This window comes from Ranitomeya imitator, chromosome 5 (assembly GCF_032444005.1).
Source record: "Ranitomeya imitator isolate aRanImi1 chromosome 5, aRanImi1.pri, whole genome shotgun sequence".
Lineage (NCBI taxonomy): Eukaryota > Metazoa > Chordata > Amphibia > Anura > Dendrobatidae > Ranitomeya > Ranitomeya imitator.
Genome location: NC_091286.1, coordinates 419,123,459 through 419,139,464, shown reverse-complemented (window position 1 = coordinate 419,139,464; position 16,006 = coordinate 419,123,459). Strand labels below are relative to the sequence as shown.

At 42.2% G+C, this 16,006-nt stretch overlaps 1 protein-coding gene across 6 annotated transcripts in view; it reads left to right on the top strand.

The window, feature by feature from the left end:
- TNK2 (tyrosine kinase non receptor 2) overlaps positions 1-16,006 on the top strand; it is a 348,026-nt gene that overhangs the window by 330,483 nt on the left and 1,537 nt on the right. For 4 of the 6 annotated variants that reach the window (XM_069727063.1, XM_069727062.1, XM_069727061.1 and 1 more), the window contains 2 exons: positions 2,425-2,552; positions 7,771-8,841. In XM_069727063.1, coding sequence (XP_069583164.1) covers positions 2,425-2,552; positions 7,771-7,786 — 144 coding nt within the window. In that variant the 3' untranslated portion in view covers positions 7,787-8,841. Of the gene's footprint in view, positions 1-2,424; positions 2,553-7,770; positions 8,842-16,006 lie in introns of those variants that run through there. The other 2 variants (XM_069727060.1, XM_069727059.1) reach the window with 2 other exon arrangements.

Below are 16,006 nucleotides of genomic sequence, written 5' to 3'. Positions count from 1 at the left end.
ACTGTATGGAGCATTATATGGGGCGTATTTTGTATGGAGCATTATATGGGGCTCCTGATTCAATATGGATATTCAAAAACACTTAACCTGCTGATGTCTCAATTAATTTTACTTTTATTGGTATCTATTTTATTTTTGACATTTACCGGTAGCTGCTGCATTTTCCACCCTAGGCTTATATTCGAGTCATTAAGTTTTTCCAGTTTTTTGTGGCAAAATTAGGGGGGTCGGCTTATACTCGAGTATCGAGTATATACGGTATATAATGCGCCATTTTCCAATTCCCATAGCATCTCCATTTTTCGTGATCTTGGGTTGAGTGAGGGCTTATTTTTTGCATGCCCAGCTGACGCTGTTAATGATACCATTTTGGTGCAGATATTATCTTTTGATCACCTCTTATTGCATTTTAATGCAATGTCGCAACCGAAAAAGCGTAATTTTGATGTTTTGACTTTTTTTCTCGCTACGCCATTTAGCGATCAGGTTAATCTTTTTTTTTTTTTTTTTTTTTGAATGAGCAGGCGATTCTGAATGCGGCGATACCAAATATGTGTATGTTTGATTTTATTTTTGTTTTATATTTTTAAAAAGATTTTTTTTTTTTTGTAGCTGACATAGCCTGATCGGCTCTGCTACATAGAGGCGATGTTCAGATCGCCTCTGTATAGCAGATTTACTGACTTGCTATGAGCGCCGACCACTGGGTGGCGCTCACAGCAAGCCGGTACTGACAACCATAGAAGTCTCCAGGAGACCTCATGTTGTCATGCCAACACACTGGTGACCCGCGACCGCGTGACGAGGTTCAGTGGTGTGCGTATTTCCGGCTGGATGGCGCAGAGTTTGACAGCGGCATTTAACTGGTTAATATCCACGGGTGGATCGTGATTCCACCCACGGATATTGCGGGCACATGTCAGCTGTTTAAAACAGCTGACATGTCCCCAGAAAGATGTGGGCTCACCGCGGGAGCCCACATCAAAGGGAGGGAGACTGATATCGGGATAAATGTCGGAAGGGGTTAAAACAGAGAGTATGTCATCTTTACATCGGCACAATTTTGGAAACATGTTTTTTTTGTTAGGACGTTATAAAAGTTAAAAGTTGACCAGCGATTTTTCATTTTTCCAACAAAATTTAAAAAACCCATTTTTTTTACGGACCACCTCACATTTGAAGTGATTTTATTGAGTCAATATGACAGAAAATACCCAAAAGTGACACCATTCAAAAAACTGCACCCCTCAAGGTGCTCAAAACCACATTCAAGAAGTTTATTAACCCTTCAGGTGCTTCATGAGAACTAAAGCAATGTGAAAGGAAAAAATGAACATATTTTCACAAGGGTATCAGGAGAAAACAGACCACAAAATTTGTTGTGCAATTTCTCCTGAGTACGCTGATACCCTGTATGTGAAGGGAGGGGAGGACCTTTTAACTTTTTGAACGCAAAATTGCCTGGAATCAATGGCGGGCGCCTTGTCGCGTTTGGAGACCCCTTGATATACCTAAACAGTGGAAACCCCCCAGTTCTAACTCCAACCCTAACACAGCCCTACCCCTGACACTAATCCCAACCCTAACCTCAAAACCCCAACCGTATCCCCAACATAACCACAACCCTAGCCAAAACCCTAACCCTAGCTCTAACCCCAACGATAATCCTAGCCCCAACCCTAACTCTAACCCCAACCCTAACCCTCGCTTTAACCCTAGCCCTAACCATAGCCCCAACCCTAACCCTAACTGCAAAGAATGAAAAAATACATTTTTTTACTTTATTATTTTTACCTAAGGGGGTGATAAAGGGGGGTTTGATTTTACAATTTTATTTATTTTGATCACTGTGATAGGGTCTATCACAGTGATCAGAATGAACCAATAGGAAAAATCTCATATTGTTGCCGAGTACCGGCCAGCAGATCTCGGCAGGTGTACTGCGCCTGTGGTCGCCATTTTCTTCCTGGAAGAAGACGTGGAGGGTCTTGGGGGACAGAGCTGGAGGGACCAGGGATCCCGGAGGTACCGGGGGGTGCTCGGGAGTGCGGGGGGGGGGGTGGGGGGGAGAGATTTCTCTATCCTCTGGTATGCTACATCGTAACCGAGGAGAGAGAAATGAATGGGAAATCTGACTTTTTTTTATTGTGATCGCCATTATTAGGTGAATAACGGCAATCACAAAGATTAGCCGAGACCTTAGAGATTTTCCAACACTGGGGGGCGCTATAACCTTATTTCTTGGCGCCGTTAAAAAGCGGCGCTGAGGAATAAGTACCCTTAACTTCCGTTGTTTAAAGGTGTATCGGCGGTCATTAAAGGGTTAACATAATTGAAAATGGCATTGTAATATTTTTGGCAGTGATCTCTTGTATTAACTTCACTGTGTATGTTGTTCACAAAAAAAAACCTCTTGCATTGCAGGTTGAGCAGCTTTTCGGTCTTGGACTGAAGTCCCGAGTGGAGTGCCACAAAGTCTTAGAGACATTTGACTGGAATCTTGAATTTGCAAGCTCCCACCTCCTGGGGTCATACAACAGCTCACAACAGAAGTAAGGAAACCATACTACACCTGGGTCTATTTTAACTTCATTCCGTGTGGTATTCAAGTAATCATTAATAGACCATATTATGCCCTAAAATGTGTCATTTTACTTCATGAATGCATTTCTCATATTTTACTTGAGAAAAGGTTCTGGAGTCAAGTGGTGTGAACTATGTTCCTCAAGGTATATATGCTTTCTTGGAAAATACAAATTAATCACGATTAGTGATGAGCGAATATACTCGTTACTCAAGATTTCTCGAGCATGCTCGGGGGTCCTCCGAGTATTTTTTAGTGCTCGGAGATTTAGTTTTTCTTGCGGCAGCTGAATGATTTACATCTGTTAGCCAGCATAAGTACATGTGGGGGTTGCCTGGTTGCTAGGGAATCCCCACATGTAATCAAGCTGGCTAAAGCCGGTTTCACATTTGCGGTTGTGTCTGCAGCGTTTCTTCCGCAAATATCCGCATGCGTTGTGTATTCCTATATTTAACATTAGGGACACATGTGTCTGCGATCGGTTGCGTTTTGCCGCGTTTGAAGACGCATGTGTCGTTTCGTCGTCTGCGGTTTGGCGCTGTAAACGCAACATGTAGTAATTTTAGAGGCGTCAATTTTCCGCCTAGAAACGTATGTGGTTGTTAGCGGAAGGAATGCGGCAAAAAAACGCATTACGGTCCATGTGAACGCATGTGTACACATGTCTTTGCGTACGCATGCATTTAATGCGCTTTCGTACTTCGGACTGCGCATGTCCAGGAACTAATTTAGACATGCCCGTTAAAGACACACCCTCCTGGAAATATCAAACGCATGCGCATAAAAAGCGTAAACACATATAAAAACGCATGCAAACGCTGCGTTTTTTTTACCATCATGTGTAAGCTGATGGGGACAAAAACGCTTGCGTTTGCGGTTGCGAAGGATACGCTGCGGACTTAACCGCAAATGTAAAACTAGCCTAACAGATGTAAATCATTCAGCTGCGGCAAGAAAAACTAAATCTCCGAGCACAAAAAAATACTCAGAGGACCCCAAGCACGCTCGAGAAATCTTAAGTAACAAGTATATTCGCTCATCACTAATCATAATGTGGACCAGAAAGATGGCATAAATTACACAAGAAATGAATTTGCTGCATCTTACTCCAGTGCACATTTCATTAAGACTGGCATGCATTAATGAATGAAGGCCATAGTCTAAGGCTATGTGCAGACGCTGCGGATTTTGCTGCGTCAAATCCACTGCGGATCTGCAGCAGTTTTCCATGAGTTTTACAGTACCATGTAAACCTATGGAAAACAAAATCTGCAGTGTGCATACTGCAGAAAAAAACGCGCGGAAACGCAGCGGTTTATATTCCGCAGCATGCCAATTCTTTGTGCGGATTCCGCAGCGGTTTACACCTGCTCCTCAATAGGACTCCACAGGTGTAAAACCGCAGGTGGAATCCGCACTAAAAACGCGGTAAATCCACTGTAATTCCGTGGTAAATCCGCAGTGCGGTTTACCTGCTGATTTACCAAAATCAATGCGGAAAAATCGGCACACCATACTGCAACATGTGCACATTCCCTTAGACAGAGGCAAAAATGATATTGAGTTGCTCACCGGTGACTTTTGCATTTTCTCAGTGTGGCCCAGACCTCCATGTCTGTTTCATCCATCTGTGATTCACCTCTGCATTGTTTGACACACAGATATCTTTGGCTCCATACTTACCCAGCATTTCCCTCGTTTATCCGCTTTACAAACCTCACCCATCTTTCTGCTACACCTTTTAAAACCCTCAAATACAAAATCTCAGATACAGATACCATAATAATAGCCCTCGGAAACCATCCATAAACTACTTGGGATAATACCCTGTGAAGCTTCCCAATAGCATAGAACACATGACTTAAAGCATAAAAATCACAAAAAAGGTACTAAACAAAAGAGTATATTTTATTTACCATAGAAAAGTACCATAAAATACAATTAAATGACAATCCAAATCCAGAGCTATTTGAATATACGGTACAGGTGCACCCATGAAAAAATGTGTTGCACCACAGAAACAGGGTATGGGCACAGAGGTAATAAAGCAGAGGGAGATTTTTTTTCAATATAACCAGTAATATTAGAATAATAAAGTGTCGGTGCATAATATCCAAAGTGACCCCCCCGATCATACTGGCCCCCGAGGAAGCCAAAGGCGAAACGCACGTCGGGGCGCGTGTGTGCACCTATGGAAAAGGATATGGGTAAGAATATATAATTGGAACATTTGTTCTTTCACATGATGGGTTTCTTACTATGCAGTCCGAGACCGATTTTGAATTGAGGGATATGTGTTTCCCCATACCCATGTGTTAGTAGGGGACTGTAGCCACTTTGGATATTATGCACCGGCACTTTATTATTCTAAGGCCTGCGTCACACACAGCGTATGAAAATACGGTCCGTATATTACGACCGTAATACGCTGAAAAGTCCCGAAAATAGTGGTCCGTAGCTCCTCCGTAGGCAGGGTGTTTCAGCGTTTTTTGCGCATGGCATCCTCCGTATGTCATCCGTACTGCGTGTTTTTATCGCAGGCTTGCAAAACCGACATACGGCTATACAAGGGATCCATGTGTAAGAATAAAAAACAAACCATATATACTGTGTGTGTATATATATATATATATATATATATATATATATATATATAATATATATCAAAAAGAAAAAAGGAACAGCACAGAAATACTTAGCTTCAAGTGCAGCGCCCCAAGACAATCAGTCCAGCGATTATCCACATTTATAAATATCCAAAAATGAGGCAGCACTCCATAGTTCCGTATAAAAACGTGCAGGGTTTAATTTACCCACATATTGTGGCAACGTTTCAGCTCGCAATGAGCTTTTCTCAAGCAGTGAGTAAGTCTTAGTGCCCTATGTTTATACATAGCTTAATCATCCTTAATCGTTTGACGTAGTATCATTGTATACATCCATAGATCATGAACGGGGACTGGAGGCGGTTGGGAAGAAATTAAATGGAGCTAAATATACAGAGGAAAGCAGGATGTTCATATTGCAACTATTAGAAATTATACTTAAACGTAATTATTTTCTATTTGGAGATGTCTTTTATGCTAATCTTGTAATGGAAATCCTAGAGGAGGAGCACGTCTACCCGTCTTGCCATTTCCAGCATGTGCTGGTATGGTGGAGATATGTGGACGATGTGTTCCTCCTCTGGACCGGGACACAAATAGCATTGGAGAATTTTCTGGGGTACCTCAATACCATTGACCTAACCATCAAGTTCACACTTGTGTCATCTAAAACAGAATTACAATTCTTAGATGTATTAATCAGACAGAGAGAGTATGGGCTGGACACTACTTTGTTTGTAAAGAGTACCGATAGGAACAACCTACTGACATATGATAGTCAACATCCACGTAGAATGGTCAGGTCAATACCTTTAGGTCAGCTACTTAGGGTGCGACGGGTGGTTCAGAATGAGGAAGAGGTAGATGTTGTAATGGATTCTCTTATAAAAAAATTCAAAGATAGAGGTTATCCAAAGGAACTCTTACTAGACACTAAAGAAAAGGTGCTAAGACTAGAAAGAAGTGACCTAATTAGAAATAAAACAAACACAAGTAAGAGAAAATACCCGGAGCGCATTCCTATTGTAACAACGTATGTGGAAAAAAGTAGAGACGTGGCCAATATAATTAAAAAGCATTGGGGGATATTGGGTAAATGTCTCCCTAATGTCAAAGAATTCAAAATGCCACCACTTTTTTCCTATAGAAAAAACAGAAATATTAAGGACTATCTTGTCAAATCACTTTAACTGGTAGAAAACAAAAGGGGTGTTTTCCCTGTCTAGGATGTGTCAACTGTGGACATATAATAAAAGGGCAAAAAAAGGGGAGAAGCCAGCGCAGCCTAAGGTTAAGACGCAATACATAAAGTGCAAATGCACATATTAATTTCTAACTGTATTTTCAAAATGAGACATTTAGCAAACAATTGATCAATTCTTTGAGCCACCCCGCCTCTTCACGGCAATCTCATATTGGGGCAGTCCTACACTACGTTTTTTATATTCGCTGTGCCATAAAGGCCTCCTAAATGAACTAAATGCAAGACCACATTAAAAACATGCTGTACCTGGAGCATATACTGAGTCACCCCCATGGCGCCAGAGTAGGCAAGCGAGGATAAAGGTTGACCAGGTCCAGACAGACATTTCGGATCCAACCTCCACACTGCCCATCTAGAGCCACAGATGAAGAGTGAAACAGGCTGAGGCACAGGCGCATAATTAAACAAAGCCTGAGGCAGGGCAGGGCTGCTGTATGTGAACAGCAGCCTATCAATCACTGAGACACAGAAAGAATGGCGCACATAACCAGGCGCGGCGCACGGCAACAGTGGTGGTCAGCCACTTACCAATAACAGAGCAAAAAAAGGGGAGAAGCCAGCGCAGCCTAAGGTTAAAACGTAGTGTAGGACTGCCCCAATATGAGATTGCCGTGAAGAGGCGGGGTGGCTCAAAGAATTGATCAATTGTTTGCTAAATGTCTCATTTTGAAAATACAGTTAGAAATTAATATGTCCATTTGCACTTTATGTATTGCGTCTTAACCTTAGGCTGCGCTGGCTTCTCCCCTTTTTTTGCTCTATATAATAAAAGGATCCACATTTCAGCATCCAGAAACCAACAAAGTGTATCAGATTAAACACTATCTCACATGCAATTCGGATTACGTCATTTACCTACTCATGTGCCCTTGCAATTTGTGGTACATTGGGGAAACGACATATGCATTCAAAGTAAGGATGAACCAGCATAGGTACACTATTAGGAAAAAAAGAATGGACCTCCCAGTACCAAAACATTTTACTGAACACAATCACACTGAGAAAGAACTTAAATTTAAAATAATAGATGCAGTGCCTCCCCAAAGGAGAGGGGGGGATAGGGAACAAATGCTGAAGTAAAAGGAGCTCATGTGGATCTACGAGCTGAGCACCCTTAAACCCAAGGGGTTAAATGTAGACTTTAGTATACATGGGATCACTTAAAAACGTAATATGGTTACCAAGTCTAACAGTGTAATATGAAGCTCAGTTGGTAGTATATTGGTGTTTCTGCCTATTTATGGGTATAAACCCAATTTTTATGTATTGCACTTTTAAGTTTATTTTTATTGATTGTTGTATTCTTTACCTTTCAGACGCACCAAGGTGTGAAGAATGATACCAAGTGGAACATGACTGTGTGGAGGACAATCAAATTTATACAATTGGATCTATATTGCTATTTCAATAAATCACTGCGAAATGAAACAAATGCAGTTTGATCTTTATCTATATGGGTGAATAGATGGCGAGCCAATCAAATATAATAATGGTAGGGTGTTCAAATACGCTGCCTTCTATGGTGTTTATTTACGTGGGTGCATAAAAAGGAATTAAGTATGAGCCAGGACTAGGGCGCTGTCACCCTTTGCGCTTGTGGCTGCAGCACTTTGACCTGAGAGGGTTAAATGCTGGGTCGCAATAGTGCATGACCCCTGGAGACAGCCTGAGTAAGGTGCCGTCCGGAGGGTCAGGGTGGGAACTTGAGCCTGTACGTGGGTCCATATGGCATGTCACAATATAAGGAATGGACACCTGACTCGTGTTCCTCTGTGAGGAGTGAAAGAGGAGTAAATAACCCTATAGTAGGATTTTAGAATCCCCAGCAAACAAGATGCCGACTCGCGCATGCGTGGTCTGAGTGTTCTCTTACAAGGAGCACTTTGGGGAGAGAAAGGAGTCTCAACAAATATGACGCCGAATCGCGCAGGCGCGATGTGAGTGAGCCGCACAGTCTAGGTGATTGGCCGGTCATCTATCCCGTAGTAGTGACGTAATGAGACATGCGCAGTAGGCGCTATGAGACGCCGAAAGGAATGGCGTCCTCCACACGGAACATGCGTCCACGGGGTAAAGTAAGAGGCAATGTATAGTTATGCATTATATGTCTGTATTAATTTGCACAAGATATATTGCACATATGCACTTTACAATCTGTGAAACACCACAATGAATGCACAAAGTGGAACACAATTAACCCCTTAAGCCCCGAGGGTGGTTTGCACGTTAATGACCGGGCCAATTTTTACAATTCTGACCACTGTCCCTTTATGAGGTTATAACTCTGGAACGCTTCAACGGATCTTGGCGATTCTGACACTGTTTTCTCGTGACATATTGTACTTCATTTTAGTGGTAACATTTATTCGATATAACTTGCGTTTATTTGTGAAAAAAACGGAAATTTGGCGAAAATTTAGAAAATTTCGCAATTTTCCAACTTTAAATTTTTATGCCCTTAAATCACAGAGATATGTCACGCAAAATACTTAATAAGTAACATTTCCCACATGTCTACTTTACATCAGCACAATTTTGGAACCAAAATTTTTTTTTGTTAGGGACTTATAAGGGTTAAAAGTTGACCAGCAATCTCATATTTTTACAACACCATTTTTTTTTAGGGACCACATCTCATTTGAAGTCATTTTGAGGAGTCTATATGATAGAAAATACCCAAGTGTGACACCATTCTAAAAACTGCACCCCTCAAGGTGCTCAAAACCACATTCAAGAAGTTTATTAACCCTTCAGGGGTTTCACAGGAATTTTTGGAATGTTTAAATAAAAATGAATATTTAACTTTTTTTCCACACAAAATTTATTTCAGCTCCAATTTGTTTTATTTTACCAAGGGTAACAGGATAAAATGGATGCCAAACGTTGTTGTACAATCTGTACTGAGTACGCTGATACCCCATATGTGGGGGTAAACCACTGTTTGGGCGCATGGCAGAGCTCGGAAGGAAAGGAGCGCCATTTGACTTTACAATGCAAAATTGACAGGAATTGCGATGGGACGCCATGTTGCGTTTGGAGAGCCCCTCATGTACCTAAACATTGAAACCCCCCACAAGTGACACCATTTTGGAAAGTAGACACCCTAAGGAACTTATCTAGATGTGTGGTGACCACTTTGACCGACCAATTGCTTCACAGAAGTTTATAATGCAGAGCCGTAAAAATAAAAAATCATATTTTTTCACAAAAATTATCTTTTCGCCCCCAATTTTTTATTTTCCCAAGAGTAAGAGAAGAAATTGGACCTCAAAAATTGTTGTCCAATTTGTCCTGAGTACGCTGATACCCCATATATGGGTGTAAACCATTGTTTGGGCGTATGGCAGCGCTCGGAAGGGAAGGAGCGCCATTTGGAATGCAGACTTAGATGGATTGGTCTGCAGGAGTCACGTTGCATTTGCAGAGCCCCTAATGTACCCAAACAGTACAAACCTCCCACAAGTGACCCCATATTAGAAACTAGACCTCCCAAGGAACTTATCTAGAAGTGTTGTGAGAACTTTGAACCCCTAAGTGTTTCACTACAGTTTATAACGCAGAGCCGTGAAAATAAAAATTCTTTTTTTTTTTTTTTCACAAAAATGATTTTTTTAGCCCCCAGCTTTGTATTTTTACAAGGGTAACAGAATAAATTGGACCCCAAAAGTTGTTGTCCAATTTGTCCTGAGTACGCTGATACCCCATATGTGGGGGGGAACCACTGTTTGGGCGCATGGCAGAGCTCGGAAGGGAAGGAGCGCCATTTGGAATGCAGACTTAGATGGATTGGTCTGCAGGAGTCACGTTGCATTTGCAGAGCCCCTGATGTACCCAAACAGTACAAACCCCCCACAAGTGACCTCATATTGGAAACTACACCTCCCACGGAACTTATCTAGATGTGTTGTGAAAACTTTGAACCCCCAAGTGTTTCACTACAGTTTACAACGCAGAGCCGTGAAAATAAAAAATCCTTTTTTTTTCCCACAAAAATGATTTTTAGCCCCCCAAATTTTTATTTTCCCAAGGATAACAAGAGAACTTGGACCCAAAAAGTTGTTGTCCAATTTGTCTCAAGTACGATGATACCCCATATGTTGGGGTAAACCCCTGTTTGGGCGCACGGGAGAGCTCGGAAGTGAAGGAGCACTGTTTTACTTTTTCAATGCAGAATTGGCAGGAATTTAGATCGGACGCCATGTCGCGTTTGGAGAGCCCCTGATGTGCCTAAACAGTGGAAACCCCCCCAATTATAAATGAAACCCTAATCCAAACGCACCCCTAACCCTAATCCCAACTGTAACCCTAACCACACACCTAACCCTGACACACCCCTAATTCTAATCCCAACCCTAATCCCAACCGTAAATGTAATCCAAACCCTAACCCTAGCCCTAGCCCTAACCCTATCCCTAGCCCTAACCCTAATGGGAAAATGGAAATAAATACATTTTTTTTAATTTTATTATTTTTCCCTAAGGCTAGGTTCACATTGCGTTAGGGAAATCCGTTTAGCGCTAGAGGATTGCGCTAACGCAATGTCTTTTTAGGTGTCGTGTTTAGTGGTCGCGTTAACGTCCCCGCTCTGGAAGATCGGGGATCGGACCTCGGGCGCGCCGCGGACGCTGCAAGCAGCGTCCGAGGCGCGCCACGAAAGAACGGCACCTTGCTAGCGCGAGCCGAAAATGGCACGCTCTAGCGATGCGCTACACCTGAAAATCACATTGCTGTCAATGGGTGTGCCAACGGACCCGTTGCACGGCGTTAATTGTGACATTTTCGCCGTGCAACGCTGTCTGTTAGCGTTAACCCATTAACGCAATGTGAACCTAGCCTAACTAAGGGGGTGTTGAAGGGGGGTTTGATTTACTTTTATAGCGTTTTTTATATCGGATTTTTATGATTGGCAGCCGTCACACACTAAAAGACGCTTTTTATAGCAAAAAAGTTTTTGCGTCTCCACATTTTGAGACCTATAATTTTTCCATATTTTGGTCCACAGAGTCATGTGAGGTCTTGTTTTTTGCGGGACGAGTTGACGTTTTTATCGGTTACATTTTCGGACACGTGACAGTTTTTGATCGCCTTTTATTCCGATTTTTTGTGAGGCAGAATGACCAAAAACCAGCTATTCATGAATTTCTTTTGGGGGAGGCGTTTATACCGTTCCGCGTTTGGTAAAATTGATGAAGCAGTTTTATTCTTCGGGTCAGTACGATTACAGCGATACCTCATTTATATCATTTTTTTTATGTTTTGGCGCTTTTATACGATAAAAGCTATTTTATAGAAAAAATAATTATTTTGGCATTGCTTTATTCTGAGGACTATAACTTTTTTATTTTTTTGGTTATGATGCTATATTGCGGCTCGTTTTTTACGGGACAAGATGACGTTTTCAGCGGTACCATGGTTATTTATATCCGTCTTTTTGATCGCGTGTTATTCCACTTTTTGTCCAGCGTTATGATAATAAAGCGTTGTTTTTTGGCTCTTTTTTCTTTTTTTTCTTACGGTGTTCACTGAAGGGGTTAACTAGTGGGCCAGTTTTACAGGTCGGGTCGTTACGGACGCGGCGATACTAAATATGTGTACTTTTATTGTTTTTTTGGGTTTTTTTTTAGATAAAGAAATGTATTTATGTGAATAATATTTTTTTTTCTTTTTCTTTATTTAGGAATTTTTTTTTTTTTTTTTTTTTTACACGTGTGGAAATTTTTTATTTTACATTTTTACTTTGTCCCAGGGGGGGACATCACAGATCACCGATCTGACAGTGTGCACAGCACTCTATCAGATCGGTGATCTGACATACAGCCGGGCAGGATTAGAGCTGCAGCTGCAGCCTGATCCTGACCCGGAAGTGCTCCCTGCAGGACCCGGATGCAGCCCCGCGGCCATTTTGGATCCGGGGACTGCAGGGAGAAGACGCTCGGTACATGGTGAGTACATCACTGTGTACCGATCGTCTCAGGGAAGCACGCAGGGAGCCCCCTCCCTGCGCGATGCTTCCCTGCACCGCCGGCACACCGCGATCATCTTTGATCGCGGTGTGCCGGGGGTTAATGTGCCGGGACCGGTCCGTGACCGCTCCTGGCACATAGTGCCGGATGTCAGCTGCGATAGGCAGCTGACACCCGGCCGCGATCGGCCGCGCTCCCCCCGTGAGCGCGGCCGATCGCATATGACGTACTATCCCGTCACTGGGAATTAAGTCCCAGGTCACCTGGACGGGATAGTACGTCATATGGGATTAAGGGGTTAAGGATGATTAAGCTATGTATAAATATAGGGCACTAAGACTTACTCACTGCTTGAGAAAAGCTCATTGCGAGCTGAAACGTTGCCACAATATGTGGGTAAATTAAACCCTGCACGTTTTTATACGGAACTATGGAGTGCTGCCTCATTTTTGGATATTTATATATATATATATATATATATATATATATATATATATATATATATATATATATATGTCAGTAGACACATATATGTATATATATTAATATTTCATCCAGCGCGATATAGCAGAAAGCCGGTAATTCAATTACCGGCTTTTGCTTTCTCCTTCCTAAACCCGACATGATATGAGACCTGGTTTACATACAGTAAACCATCTCATATCCCCACTCACTGAAGACCCTCGATCTGTAAATAAAAAAAATATAATAAACCAACAATATACATACCTTCCGAGGATCTGTCACGTCCAACGATGTAAATCCATCTGAAGGGGTTAAAATATTTTGCAGCCACGAGCTCCGCTAATGCAGCTGCTCATGTCTGCAAAACCCCGGAGAATGTAGGTAAAGTAGGTCATTGACCTATATTTACCTGCATTTGCGGTGAGGCGCCCTCTGCTGGCTGTTCCTAGATCGTGGGAACTTTCCTAGAAAGCTCCCAGGCTCGAGATCATATGAGGACAACCAGCAGAGGGCGCCCTCTTATGATCTCGAGCCTGGGAGCTTTCTAGGAAAGTTCCCACGATCTAGGAACAGCCAGCAGAGGGCGCCTCACCGCAAATGCAGGTAAATATAGGTCAATGACCTACTTTACCTACATTCTCCGGGATTTTGCAGACATGAGCAGCTGCATTAGCGGAGCTCGTGGCTGCAAAATATTTTAACCCCTTCAGATGGATTTACATCGTTGGACGTGACAGATCCTCGGAAGGTATGTATATTGTTGGTTTATTTTTTTTTTTTTTAATTTACAGATCGAGGGTCTTCAGTGAGTGGATTGAGAGTAGAATAAATTAATACAACAACCTTTGTGATTATTTCATTAAATTAATTTTTAATGTGTGTGTGTGTGTGTGTTTTTTAACCCTTTACTAGTATTGGATTAATAATGGATAGGTGTCATAATTGACACCTCTCCATTATTAATTAGGCTTAATGTCACCTTACAATAGCAAAGTGGCATTAACCCTTCATTACCCCATATCCCACCGCTACACGGGAATGGGAAGAGAGTGGCCAAGTGCCAGAATAGGCGCATCTTCCAGATGTGCCTTTTCTGGGGTGGCTGGGGGCAGGTGTTTTTAGCCAGGGGGGGGGCCAATAATCGTGGTCCCTCTCCAGGCTATTAATATCTGCCCTCAGTCACTGACTTTACTACTCTAGCGGAGAAAATTGTGCGGGAGCCCACGCCAATTCTTTCCGCCAGTTAACCCTTTAATTTACTAGCTAGAACGGCCAAATTTTGCATAGACACACTACTAACATTAGTAGTGTGGAAGATGCAAAAAAAAATGGGGATATGAGATGGTTTACTGTATGTAAACCAGGTCTCATATCATGTCGGGTTTAGGAAGGAGAAAGCAAAAGCCGGTAATTGAATTACCGGTTTTCTGCTATATCGCGCTGGATGAAATAATAATATATATACATATATGTGTCTCAATGACACATACAGTGGGGCAAAAAAGTATTTAGTCAGTCAGCAATAGTGCAAGTTCCACCACTTAAAAAGATGAGAGGCGTCTGTAATTTACATCATAGGTAGACCTCAACTATGGGAGACAAACTGAGAAAAAAAAATCCAGAAAATCACATTGTCTGTTTTTTTAACAATTTATTTGCATATTATGGTGGAAAATAAGTATTTGGTCAGAAACAAACAATCAAGATTTCTGGCTCTCACAGACCTGTAACTTCTTCTTTAAGAGTCTCCTCTTTCCTCCACTCATTACCTGTAGTAATGGCACCTGTTTAAACTTGTTATCAGTATAAAAAGACACCTGTGCACACCCTCAAACAGTCTGACTCCAAACTCCACTATGGTGAAGACCAAAGAGCTGTCAAAGGACACCAGAAACAAAATTGTAGCCCTGCACCAGGCTGGGAAGACTGAATCTGCAATAGCCAACCAGCTTGGAGTGAAGAAATCAACAGTGGGAGCAATAATTAGAAAATGGAAGACATACAAGACCACTGATAATCTCCCTCGATCTGGGGCTCCACGCAAAATCCCACCCCGTGGGGTCAGAATGATCACAAGAACGGTGAGCAAAAATCCCAGAACCACGCGGGGGGACCTAGTGAATGAACTGCAGAGAGCTGGGACCAATGTAACAAGGCCTACCATAAGTAACACACTACGCCACCATGGACTCAGATCCTGTAGTGCCAGACGTGTCCCACTGCTTAAGCCAGTACATGTCCGGGCCCGTCTGAAGTTTGCTAGAGAGCATTTGGATGATCCAGAGGAGTTTTGGGAGAATGTCCTATGGTCTGATGAAACCAAACTGGAACTGTTTGGTAGAAACACAACTTGTTGTGTTTGGAGGAAAAAGAATACTGAGTTGCATCCATCAAACACCATACCTACTGTAAAGCATGGTGGTGGAAACATCATGCTTTGGGGCTGTTTCTCTGCAAAGGGGCCAGAACGACTGATCCGGGTACATGAAAGAATGAATGGGGCCATGTATCGTGAGATTTTGAGTGCAAACCTCCTTCCATCAGCAAGGGCATTGAAGATGAAACGTGGCTGGGTCTTTCAACATGACAATGATCCAAAGCACACCGCCAGGGCAACGAAGGAGTGGCTTCGTAAGAAGCATTTCAAGGTCCTGGAGTGGCCTAGCCAGTCTCCAGATCTCAACCCTATAGAAAACCTTTGGAGGGAGTTGAAAGTCCGTGTTGCCAAGCAAAAAGCCAAAAACATCACTGCTCTAGAGGAGATCTGCATGGAGGAATGGGCCAACATACCAACAACAGTGTGTGGCAACCTTGTGAAGACTTACAGAAAACGTTTGGCCTCTGTCATTGCCAACAAAGGATATATTACAAAGTATTGAGATGAAATTTTGTTTCTGACCAAATACTTATTTTCCACCATAATATGCAAATAAAATGTTAAAAAAACAGACAATGTGATTTTCTGGATTTTTTTTTCTCAGTTTGTCTCCCATAGTTGAGGTCTACCTATGATGTAAATTACAGACGCCTCTCATCTTTTTAAGTGGTGGAACTTGCACTATTGCTGACTGACTAAATACTTTTTTGCCCCACTGTATATATATATATATATATATATATATAT